Consider the following 12,808-nt stretch of genomic DNA (forward strand, 5'->3'; position numbering starts at 1 on the left):
AATACAAAATGCTGGCATTTGGTGCAGAGCTACTGTAAAAAGGGACGCTGTAAAAAGGTTGGGACGCAGGTGGCGCTGTGGGTTAAAGCCTCAGTGCCTAGGACTTGCCGATCGAAAGGTCGGCGGTTCGAATCCCTGTGGCGGGGTGCGCTCCCGCTGCTCGGTCCCAGCGCCTGCCAACCTAGCAGTTCGAAAGCACCTCCGGGTGCAAGTAGATAAATAGGGACCGCTTACCAGCGGGAAGGTAAACGGCGTTTCCGTGTGCGGCTCTGGCTCGCCAGAGCAGCGATGTCACGCTGGCCACGTGACCCGGAAGTGTCTCCGGACAGCGCTGGCCCCTGGCCTCTTAAGTGAGATGGGCGCACAACCCCAGAGTCTGTCAAGACTGGCCCGTACGGGCAGGGGTACCTTTACCTTTACCTTTACTGTAAAAAGGGCTTTTCAGGTTGAAGATGCTCAGCCATGGCTCTAGCACAGGATTCTAGGACTTGACAGTTAGGTATAACAAAGAAAAAGGAGGACTTTGTATAGCCCTGCCCTACTTACTTCACAAAGGTTGTTTCTATAGGGGCTAATGAAAGACTGGGAGAGGAAACTTCAAATGAAGGCTATAGCATAAATACCATACATAAGTGGTCTATGTGGCCCCCAGCGCTTTGCTTTACTCTATTCTTTACTTTATTCCCTAGCTGTTCCTGGAATTTGTGACAAACCAACAGTCAGCAGTGTCACACATGACTCGATGACCGTCAACTGGGAGGAGCCAGAATATGATGGAGGCTCCCCTGTGACGGGTTATTGGCTGGAGCGTAAAGAGACCACTGGAAAGAGATGGACACGGGTTAACCGTGATCCTATTAAACCTATGACATTGGGAGTTTCTTACAAAGTACCTGGCCTTATTGAAGGTTCAGATTACCAGTTCCGTGTCTATGCTATTAATGCCGCCGGTGTTGGACCGCCAAGCATGCCGTCTGATCCAATAACTGCAAGAGACCCAATCTGTAAGTAATTAAGATTTATTTATTTATTTATTTATTTATTTATTTGGTGTGAAAGGGGGAATTGTAATAAAAGATGGTATAGATGGTATATGTTTGAGAAATAATAAATACACAATCTTGTGACAGAATGGTGCAATAATTTTTTCCCCCCAGCTCCACCTGGTCCTCCATTTCCAAAAGTTACTGATTGGACAAAATCTTCCGTTGACCTTGAATGGACTCCTCCATTAAAAGATGGTGGTTCTAAAGTCACTGGTTACCTTGTTGAATTTAAAGAGGAAGGGAAAGAAGAATGGGAAAAGGTAGGTGAAATGCTGCCTTTGAAAATTTATTTGAAACATTATGTCGATTCCATAACTGAACATACTGAGGAACATACTGACTCACTGAAAGGGCTACCAACTCATCTGTGTGGCCTAGAAGCAGCAAAAACCCATTGTTCCCCTTCCCCGTAGGTGGCTTTTAATGGTAGCATGAGTGAAAGATAAGGGAGGGAGGTAAGTGATGTGGTGTGGGGAGAGGCACGAAGTAAGGAGGTTCAAGAGGAAGGAATGAAAGGACTCAGGTACACAGCTGCAAATAAAACATTTTGTGCTGTAATGTGCAATATACCAGTGTGACACTAGATGGTGACAGTGAGCTATGCAAAATCCAATGTATTTTTCAAAACGTTTTTTAGAAAAGCATTTTCACAGTGTTTTTAACATGTGTGTAGATTCCACCAAAGACACAAAATTTCTTTTTGTTTTCAGGCAAAAGATAAAGAAATAAGAGGGACCAAGTTTGTTTTGGCAGGATTGAAAGAAGGAGGTTTCTACAGATTTAGAGTCAGAGCAATAAATGCTGCTGGTATTGGAGAGCCTGGAGATGTCACTGAAGTCATTGAAATAAAGGACAGAATAGGTATGTGTCAGAGCTGCCCGAGGTCCCAGCTCACAAAGGACCAACGCCAGTCCGTTGTTATATACAAAAGTCTTTATTGAAACGCAGTTTCGATTTCAAAGCCGCGGCATGCAGCCCTACGTCTTAAACGCTAGACCGCTGAAGTTCCGTCTGAATCTCCTCCCCCCAGACACCAGTTTAAGACTCTAGCCTTGCTCCACCTCTTCCTTTGCTCTTTCCTCCTCTGGGTCCGCCTGTCCGCTGGGGTCTTGCCCTTTCTAGACTCTTCTGACGCTGAGTCCCCTGAGTCTTCCCCCTCCCTCCGGCGGGCTTTAGGACCTGGTTCCCAATCCGGGTTACCTGCTGTGCCGCGCGCCTGTACATTTGAACTTGGCGCGCGCGCCCAGCCGGCAACCTTCTTCCTGACCGTTACACTGCTCCTGTCACTGCTTCCCCCTTCGGAGAGGCTAGCTGGACCTGACCTCCCCTCCGTTCCCTCACTCTGCGATGGAGGCGTGGCCAGCCCTGATTCATCTTCTCTCCCTGCTGGAGGAGAAGCTGGTCCTGATACATGGGACTCTTCCCCCCCCCACTACACTCTGGTGGAGGAGCTGGTCCTGATCTCTCGCTGCTGCTTTGGGAGTCCCCGCTGGCCCCTTGCTTCTGGTGTGTCCCCCCTGGGACCCCCCTTGCCCTGGCCATCGGCGCCCCCCTCTGGGAATCTTCTGATTCGCTGGAGAAGCTCATGGAATCTCTCGGGCCACTCTCATACTCCCCTACGCTGCCCTCAGATTCTTCCCCTTCGCTCTCCATTTCCTCTCTCCCCTGTGCCTCTGCTCCTGAGCCCCTGACAATATGTCTTAGGATAAAAACAGCCTCTCTTTGTTCTTGTGCGGGTAAGAGAATAGAAACTAAATATAAAATATATTGTTTGTTTCTACAGTTGCTCCTGATCTCATGCTTGATGCTCATGTGAAAGATAGAATCGTTGTCCATGCTGGTGGAGTGATCCGCATTATAGCTTATGTCTCAGGAAAGCCACCTCCAACAATTACCTGGAAGATGGATGAGAGAGCTCTCCCAGAGGAGGCTAAAATTGAGGAAACTGCAATTAGTTCTTCTATGGTCATAAAGAACTGCAAGAGAAGCCACCAGGGCCTATACACTCTTCTCGCTAAAAATGCCGGTGGAGAAAGAAAGAAGACTATTATTGTTGATGTGCTAGGTAAGCACTGAAAGCTAACTTGCTGGTGGCTAGACTGCTGCTGAGGGCAGATGGCTGATGGATGAATGACAGAAAGTGACACTTTTGTTGATGCATTGGCACTGGCTACCCAGTTACTGGATCAGGATGACGGTTCATGTACAAAGCCCTGAACAACTTGGGTCCAAGATACCACAAGAAGTGTCTGCTCCCTTCTGTCCTATTTCGATGACTTAGATCATCTGAAGGAGGGCTGTTAGTTGTTCCCAATATCTCAGAAACCTTAGTGTGTCATCAGTCCCATACTGCAGAAAACTCTTCCAACAGAGAATCAGTGGACATACTCACTGTTAACCTTCAGACATCTCTTAGAAGATGTTCTTATGCAGACAGGCCTATTCAGTTGTTAAATTTCCTTTATTTAGACGAGCCAGTCATTCTTGTGATTACTTTGTATTGTTTTATAGTATTTTATATTGTGCACTGGCTTGGTATATTATATGAGTGGGTGGGGTTATATAAATATATAAATATGTTTTAATAAATATGTTATTGCATCTATGTTATTATTTGGGTTCCAATTACAGAAATGTTAAATGTTCATCTTAAAACCATTCTACTGTATTTCTTTCCTTCACAGATGTTCCAGGTCCAGTTGGCATTCCATTCCTTACTGAGAACCTAACCAACGACTCATGCAAACTTACGTGGTTTTCTCCTGAAGATGATGGTGGCTCAGCTATCACCAACTACGTAATTGAAAAACGTGAAGCAGACCACAGGGCTTGGACCCCAGTGACATATACGGTCACCAGGCAGAATGCAACAGTTCAGGGGCTGATTGAGGGCAAAGCATACTTCTTCCGAATTGCACCTGAGAATATTATTGGCATGGGCCCATTTGTGGAGACAACAAAAGAGATTTTAATCAGAGACCCAATAAGTAAGACTTTATTGTCTATTTTTTTTCAGTACTGATGAGGAGAATTTGCCTTGGAAAAAGTACCTAACATGTTGCATGTGTTTATTTCTAGCTGTGCCAGAAAGGCCTGAGGATCTGGAAGTCAAAGCAGTAACGAAGGATTCTGTTACACTGACCTGGAACCCACCTAAGTACAATGGTGGCTCTGATATAACTATGTATGTTTTGGAAAGCCGCCTTATTGGGAAGGAGAAATTTACCAGAGTTACAAAAGAGAAAATGCTTGACAGAAAATACACAGTTGAAGATTTGAAAGAAGGTGACACTTACGAGTATCGCGTGAGCGCTTGCAATATTGTGGGACAAGGCAAACCATCATTTGTTACGAAACCCATCACATGCAAAGATGAAATTGGTAAGTTTCCATTCTGGAGCAAACCAACCAACCAAATGTGCATTGGGTGATCTGTGAGTTTTTATAGAGATCACTGATTCTTCTTTTTTTTAACAATACTTGTAGCTCCTCCACAACTTGAACTTGATATCCGAGAGAAGCTCACTGTCCGTGTAGGAGAAGCTTTCAGTCTGACCGGCCGCTACTCAGGCAAACCAGCACCAAAGATTACCTGGCTCAAAGATGAAATTTCTGTGAAAGAAGACAAACGGACAAAGATCCAGACTACGCCAGCTACTCTTTGTTTGGGAATATTAAAATCTGTCCGTGAAGATTCAGGCAAATATTGTGTCATTGTAGAAAACAGTTCAGGAACAAGAAAAGGTTTCTGTCAAGTTACTGTAGTTGGTAAGTATTGCTATAGTGCTAAAATAGGTTATTTCCACATGTGGTATGAATTAGAACTGATCAAATGAGGGTGGGTTGGCATATCACATGATAACATTTAACCTAATGCACATTGTGAAGAACTTTTCTGATAACAGATAGTTTATTTATGAAAACGTCAATCAAGAAAAATGAAGGTGATTTCCCCAGGTTAGGCCCCAGTTCATGACTGTATTCTTACTCAGAACAACACCTCCATCTCATGGGGACATATATTCATGTTTTAATTGAAATATGTGCTGATGGGGTGTCCTAACCACGTCTTTACAAGTCCTTACCATCCAAAATGTTGGGTGAAAGAGCAATGATTTGGTTCCAAAAGGTTCCTTATTGTAAGCAGAAGGTATTTCCGCTTTTAGAAGGTGTCTCACCCATTTATGCCAATTGACACATCCCAGTGAGTCCCTTTGCCACATGCCGCACCATTATTGACGTCTCCCCACCCTCAGAAGTAGCTTGAGGAAGGCAAGGAGATGCAGCAGGAAGGAGGGAGTGGGAAAGCCCTGTTGCAGTTATGGAACTCCCCTTACACTTCTCTGAGCCCAAACCACTTAATTATATCATTAAGTTCAATCCATTTATTGTTCGAATGAGACGATTAACCACTGTAGCCTGCAGAAACCATCAGGACAGCATCATTGTTAGACTAATAATCCGATCTTGATGCTCTAGCACAGGCTTCCTCAAACTCAGCCCTCCATATGTTTTTGGCCTACAACTCCCATGATCCCTAGCAAGCAGGACCAGTGGTCAGGGATTATGGGAATTGTGGTCTCAAAACATCTGGAGGGCCAGGTTTGAGGAAGCCTGCTCTAGCAGCAACATTATAAATGAAATATTATTCTGGCACTGCAGGATGTCTCTCTAGACCAGTGGTCCCCAAAGGTAAAGGTAAAGGACCCCTGGATGCTTAAGCCCAGTCAAAGGCGACTATGGGGTGCAGTGCTCATCTCGCTTTCAGGCCAAGGGAGCTGGCATTTGGCCACAGACAGCTTTCTGGGTCATGTGGCCAGCATGACTAAACTGCTACTGGGGCAAAGAGGACCGTGACGAGTGCCAGAGCACACAGAAACATCGTTTACCTTCCTGCCACAGTGGTACCTATTTATTTACTTGCACTGGTATGCTTTCGAACTGCTAAGTTGGCAGAAGCTGGGACAGAGCAACAGGAGCTCACCCTGTTGTGCAGATTCAAACTGCCAACCTTCCAATTGACAAGCCCAAGAATCTCAGTGGTTTAGACCACAGTGCCACCTGTGTCCCAGTTCCCAAAATGCCCTCCCCCAAAAATACTGCTTGGAAACTACTGGTGGTGTTCGTCAACAACTTAATGATTCTTCTCCCTGTTGTAGTGATTGTAATGTGCTGTATGAGTTTTAATTCTACTGCTTCTTTTATTTCTTACATTATATTTTATTGCAGGACAATTTGCTCTCCTTAGAATTCCAAACTTCAATACAATGTAAGAAATGAAAAAGCAATTAAAAATCAATGTGCATATTTAATGCAGACTTCTCGCAGAGTACATTTCTACATACCACACCACTTTATCACCTTTTGTGGCTATTCTGTGTCTTAACCATTTCGCCCTGTTTATTTTTCTTCACTTGCTAGGGATGTTTGATCTGCGCATTAGTGTTTGATCCATAAATATATTTCTTTTACTTTTAAACAGACCGTCCTCAACCACCAGTGGGCCCAGTTATTTTTGATGAAGTTACTAAAGATCATTTTGTTATCTCTTGGAAACCTCCCTTGGATGATGGTGGAAGTCCAATTACAAATTACATTATTGAGAAGAGAGATGCAAACAGAGACCTCTGGATGCCAGTCACGTCAGCCAATGTCAAGACAACGTGCAAAGTCCCTAAATTACTTGAGGGAAGAGATTATGTTGTCCGAATCTATGCTGAAAACTTGTATGGCATGAGTGATCCTTTAATATCAGATGAAATGAAGGCCAAGGATCGTTTCAGTATGTTGTTTATTTGCCAATTCATTTCACTTAAGTCTCCGCCATATTTCTACTTCGCTTATATTTTCATATTATTTTTTGTATGAAATGGATTTAAAACTTGAAAACATTATTTCTTCAGGTGTTCCTGCTGCACCAGAGCAACCTATCATTAAAGGCGTCACCAAAAATTCTGCTTTAGTTACCTGGAAGAAGCCATATGATGGAGGAAAACCAATAACCAATTACATACTTGAAAAGAAGGAAACTATGTCTACTCGATGGGGAAGAGCCACCAAAGATCATATTTACCCAGATACTCAGTACAGGGTAACAGATCTTCTTGAAGGCTGTGAATATGAATTCCGAGTTTCAGCAGAAAATGAAATTGGCGTTGGTGATCCTAGCCCACCCTCAAAACCATTCTTTGCTAAGGATCCAATCGGTATATTATAAAACATTTTCTCATGTATTATATTTGTGATATTACTTGGTACCGATTAATCTCTTTTTCAGATTCATTATTCCAATGTAATGGGGTGTTGTTGTTTTTTTCATTTTTACAGTAAAACCAAGTCCACCAATTAATCCTGAAGCAGTGGATAAAACTAAAAGTTCAGTGCAATTGTCCTGGCAACCACCACGTCATGATGGAGGAGGCAAGATCATAGGCTATCTCATTGAGTACCAAAAGGATGGCGATGAGGAGTGGAAAAAAGCCAACCATACAGCAGATTCTTGCCCTGAGACAAAATACAATGTCACCGGCCTCACTGAGGGTACAAAATATAGATTCAGAGTCTTTGCAGTCAATGGGGCAGGAGAATCCGAGCCAGCTAATGTTCGTGATCCAGTTGAAGTCAAGGACAGACTTGGTAAGCAGAACAAGATGTTTTAATTTATTTTAAAGGGCCAAAGTGGATATATTTTCTGAACACAAAGTCCCTTTTTTTTACAGAGGCTCCTGATTTAATCCTGGATGCTAATATGACACGAGAACAACATGTAAAAGTTGGAGATACATTGAGGCTAAGTGCTGTAATTAAAGGAATTCCATTCCCAAAAGTGACTTGGAAGAAAGAAGATAAGGAAGTCCCTACAAAGGCAGATATTGAGGTTACAGGAGTTGGCAGTAAGCTTGAAATTCGACACGCAGTCCATGAAGACGGAGGGAATTATTCCCTGACCGTGGAGAATCCGGTTGGATCAAAGACTGTTTCAGTAAAAGTTCTTGTTCTAGGTAATGAATGAAATGATGTTAACACTTCTACTGGGAGATAAAACATGACAGAGGTGAATGATAGGAACATACCTATGCACAACAGAAAAGCAGGAATGAAAAATTATATATTTCATCATCTGTTAGCAACCTTGTTCCCCAACTTTGGAAGGGAATTTTCTAAATGTTATGAAGCATTATCAGAATCCTTGTGGTGTTAAAATACACACACACCAAATATGGGTGGGTGCAGCCATAGTCTTTGGAAAATATTAATTGTTCTCTGAGGTTCATAGTCACTGAAATTAATAATACTAATAATTTTACTATTTGTACCCTGCCCATCTGACTGGGTTGCCCCAGCCACAACACAAACATACATACAGCGAAGCTACTGTAAATTTGTTGAAGAAATCGGGGTGAGGGGCGTTGTACACAAACTAGTTTGATTTTACACCCTGTACTTTGTATCAGGTTTAATTATCCAGGTTCGGATGAAAAATGTTTAGAAATTAAAAATGGTCAGAGGCTGTCCGTCCTCATTTTCTACAAATAAGAAGTATACAATCATAAGGAAAAGACTCTTCCTTGCAAATAATATACAGTGGTACCTCGGTTTAAGAACTTAATCCGTTCCGGAAGTCCATTCTTAAACCAAAACCGTTCTTAAACCGAGGCACGCTTTCCCTAATGAGTCCTCCTGCCACCGGTGCCCTTCCACCGTTTGGCTTCCATTCGTAGACCAAGGTAAAGTTTGCAAACTGGGACACTACTTCCGGTCTTGCGGAGTTCTTAATCGTTCATAAACAGGACTGTTCTTAAACCGAGGTACCGCTGTATTTAACCCAAATTTTTTATACATAGACTACATTGCACATTTATTTCATTTTTTGTTTTGTTTTGTTTTTCCAGATAAGCCTGGGCCTCCCAGGAATCTACAGGTCAGTGAAGTGAGAAGAGATTCTTGCTATCTGACTTGGAAGGAACCTGAGGACAATGGTGGCTCTGTCATTACGAATTACATCGTGGAAAGGAAAGATGTTGCTGCTGCTCAATGGCTACCAATATCATCATCTTCTAAGAAACACAGTATGTTGGCTAAATACCTCATGGAAGGCACTCAATATCTCTTCCGTGTTGCTGCTGAGAACCAGTATGGAAGAGGTCCTTACGTTGAAACCCACAAGCCGATTAAGGCTATAGATCCACTTCGTAAGTACAGTTCACTTACTATTTTGTGTTCTTTTTTTATTAAAAAAAGCAACCTTTGTCAACTGTGTTGATCTATACAATGTGTATCAGCATTTGGAAATGTTTGTGTATAAAAATAGAAATGCTAATCCTGTTTTCATCTCATTTTAAAAGATCCTCCTGGCCCACCAAAGAACTTGCATCATGTAGATGTTGACAGGACACAAGTGTCTCTTGTTTGGAATTGGCCTGATCGGGATGGTGGTGCTGAAATAACTGGATTTTTGGTGGAGTACCAAGAAGAAGGGAAAGAAGACTGGACAAAATTCAAAACAGTCCCTGTGCCAGAATGTGTTGTTACTGGTCTACAACAAGGGAAGATTTACAAATTCCGTGTAAAAGCCCAAAATATTGTGGGTCTTAGTCTTCCAGATACAACCATACCAATAGAGTGCCAAGAAAAAATAGGTAACCACTGAATTTGTATGACCGTGCACAGATTTCATATTCACTGCTGAAATGTAACTCTTGTAATGGGGAAATATCTATAATATATGCATTATATTTTTTTTTATTTCAGTGCCACCATCAGTTGATCTAGATGTGAAATTAATAGAAGGCCTTGTTGTTAAAGCTGGCAGCACAGTGCGGTTCCCTGCAATCATGAGAGGCGTACCTGTTCCCACTGCAAAATGGGTCACTGATAATGTTGAAATCAAATCAGAAGGCAATTACAAGATTGATACTGATAATTACTCTACAGTTCTCACTATTCAAAGCTGCACAAGGAAAGACACTGGAGAATATCTGCTCACAGTATCCAATATAGCTGGAAGCAGAACTGTTCCTGTTCATCTAACAGTTTTGGATGTTCCTGGTCCTCCAACTGGCCCAATTGATATTCTGGAAGTCACTCCCGATCATATGGTTATTGCTTGGCGACCTCCTAAAGATGATGGTGGAAGCGCTGTAATTAATTACATTGTTGAGAAGCGAGAGACAAGGAAAGAAACCTGGGGAGTGGTCTCTTCAGGGACTAATCAAACTAGAATTAAAATTCCACGTCTACAGAAGGGCTGTGAATATATTTTCCGAGTTTGTGCAGAGAATAAGATAGGTGTTGGTCCACCTCTTGATTCAAAACCAGCAGTTGCCAAGGCTCTGCATGATCCACCATCTCCACCTGGTAAACCAGTAGTTAATGATATTACAGAAAATGGTGCAACTGTATGTTGGACTGTGCCAAAATCTGATGGTGGAAGTCCAATAACTGGATACATACTTGAACGCCGTGAAATCTCAGGGAAATGGATACGTGTCAACAAATCTCCAGTGCTTGATCTGAAATTTAGAGCTACAGGCCTCTTTGAGGGCAGCACATATGAATTCCGTGTTTTTGCAGAAAACAGTGCTGGCATAAGCAAGCCATCTCCGCCTTCTGATCCAATCAAAGCATCACGTCCTATGACACCTCCTGGACCTCCCATTAATCCAAAACTCAAAGATAAGACCAGAGAAACAGCTGAGCTAGTATGGACTAAGCCACTCAAAGATGGTGGTAGCCCCATCCTGGGATATGTTGTGGAATGCCAGAAAAGCGGAACTACTCAGTGGAATAGAATTAACAAAGATGAACTCATCAGACAATGTGCCTTTACAGTACCTGGGTTAATTGAAGGAAATGAATATAGATTCCGCATTAAAGCTGCTAATATTGTAGGAGAGGGAGAACCCAGAGAATTGCCAGAAACAGTTCTTGCCAAAGACATTCTCATGCCTCCAGAGGTAGAACTGGATGTGACCTGCCGAGATGTAATTACTGTCAGAGTAGGCCAAACAATAAGGATTATAGGCAAAGTGAGGGGCAGACCAGATCCTGAGATAACATGGTCTAGAGATGGCAAAAATATAACAAAAGATAAGCGTACTGACATAATTCATGAATTCCCTCATATAGAGCTGCAAATAAAACCTGCTGTAAGAGCAGACCATGGAAAATACCTAATTACAGCTAAGAACAGCAGCGGACACGCCCAAGCATCAGCTATTGTTAATGTGCTTGATAGGCCAGGACCTTGCCAGAACCTGAAAGTAACCTATGTCACCAAAGATTCTTGCATGGTCTCTTGGGAGAATCCTGAAGATAACGGTGGCTCAGAAATTACAAACTATATAGTAGAGTATCGTCAACCAAACCAGAGAGGCTGGTCAATAGTTTCTTCTGATCTTACTAAGCGGATAGTGAAAGCACATCTCGTTGAAAATCATGAATACTTCTTCCGTGTTTGTGCAGAAAACAAAGTAGGTCCAGGACCAGTTGTCGAGACCAAAACTCCAATCCTTGCTATTAACCCTATTGACAGGCCAGGTGAGCCTGAAAACCTTCACATTGCAGAAACAGGAAAGACATTTGTATATCTGAAATGGAGGAGACCAGACTACGATGGTGGCAGCCCCAACTTAACATACCACGTTGAAAGAAAACTGAAGGATTCGGATGAGTGGGAAAGAGTGCACAAAGGTAGCATTAAGGAAACACACTATATGGTTGACAAATGCGTTGAAAATAAGATTTATCAGTTCAGAGTTCAGACAAAGAATGAAGGTGGTGAAAGTGACTGGGTGAAGACAAGTGAAGTTGTTGTTAAAGAAGAAATTCAGAAACCTGTACTTGATCTGAAGCTGTCTGGAGTACTGACTGTGAAAGCTGGTGAACCAATAAAAATTGTAGCAGGACTTAGAGGCAAGCCCCAACCAGAAGTATCTTGGGCAAAGGATTCGGCCGATCTATCCCAATCTCCAAGGGCCAAAATTGAAACAACTTCAGACTCATCTAAGTTCCTTCTCTCCAAAGCAAGGCGCACAGATGGCGGTAAATACGTTATTACTGCCACTAATCCAGCTGGTAGCTTTGTAGCATATGCTACTGTAAATGTTTTGGACAAACCAGGACCTGTCAGAAATTTGAAGGTGGCTGATGTTTCAACTGACCGATGCACAGTCAGCTGGGATGTACCTGAAGATGATGGTGGTTGTGAAATACAGAACTACATCGTAGAGAAATGTGAAAGCAGACGAATGGTTTGGACTACGTATTCCTCCTCTGTGCTAATGACCCATATACATGTAACACATCTCATTGAAGGCAATGAATATATATTCAGGGTCCGTGCAGAGAATAAAATGGGCACTGGTCCCCCAACAGAGACTAAGCCAATTATAGCAAAAACAAAGTATAATAGACCTGGTCGTCCAGATCCTCCAGAAGTCACAAAGGTCAGCAAAGAAGAGATGACTGTAGTTTGGAATCCACCAGAATATGATGGTGGTAAATCAATCACAGGATATATATTAGAGAAGAAAGAAAAAAGGTCATTAAGGTGGGTTCCTGTTACCAAAAGTGCAATTCCAGAGAGACGCAAGAAAGTTACAAATCTCATTCCAGGATATGAATATCAGTTCCGTGTCAGGGCAGAAAATGAAATTGGAATTGGTGAACCAAGCTACCCATCAAAACCAACAATAGCAAAGGATCCAATAGGTACTGGTCTTTCCAATACAGTATTTTTTTGTTAGTAATACTTCAATTTA

The 12,808-nt window shown here is 42.5% G+C and overlaps 1 protein-coding gene across 49 annotated transcripts in view; it reads left to right on the forward strand.

Moving 5' to 3' along the window:
• The window catches only part of TTN (titin), a 300,685-nt gene that overhangs the window by 226,746 nt on the left and 61,131 nt on the right, over nucleotides 1-12,808 (forward strand). For all 49 annotated transcript variants that reach the window (XM_079974390.1, XM_079974400.1, XM_079974409.1 and 46 more), the window contains 14 exons: nucleotides 690-1,004; nucleotides 1,158-1,306; nucleotides 1,757-1,907; nucleotides 2,830-3,111; nucleotides 3,731-4,033; nucleotides 4,125-4,427; nucleotides 4,533-4,814; nucleotides 6,529-6,828; nucleotides 6,950-7,252; nucleotides 7,374-7,682; nucleotides 7,766-8,047; nucleotides 8,939-9,238; nucleotides 9,392-9,685; nucleotides 9,798-12,758. In XM_079974390.1, coding sequence (XP_079830516.1) covers nucleotides 690-1,004; nucleotides 1,158-1,306; nucleotides 1,757-1,907; nucleotides 2,830-3,111; nucleotides 3,731-4,033; nucleotides 4,125-4,427; nucleotides 4,533-4,814; nucleotides 6,529-6,828; nucleotides 6,950-7,252; nucleotides 7,374-7,682; nucleotides 7,766-8,047; nucleotides 8,939-9,238; nucleotides 9,392-9,685; nucleotides 9,798-12,758 — 6,534 coding nt within the window. The remainder of the gene's footprint in view (nucleotides 1-689; nucleotides 1,005-1,157; nucleotides 1,307-1,756; nucleotides 1,908-2,829; nucleotides 3,112-3,730; nucleotides 4,034-4,124; nucleotides 4,428-4,532; nucleotides 4,815-6,528; nucleotides 6,829-6,949; nucleotides 7,253-7,373; nucleotides 7,683-7,765; nucleotides 8,048-8,938; nucleotides 9,239-9,391; nucleotides 9,686-9,797; nucleotides 12,759-12,808) is intronic.

This window comes from Podarcis cretensis (assembly GCF_951804945.1).
Source record: "Podarcis cretensis genome assembly, chromosome: 1".
NCBI classification, from domain to species: Eukaryota; Metazoa; Chordata; class Lepidosauria; order Squamata; family Lacertidae; genus Podarcis; species Podarcis cretensis.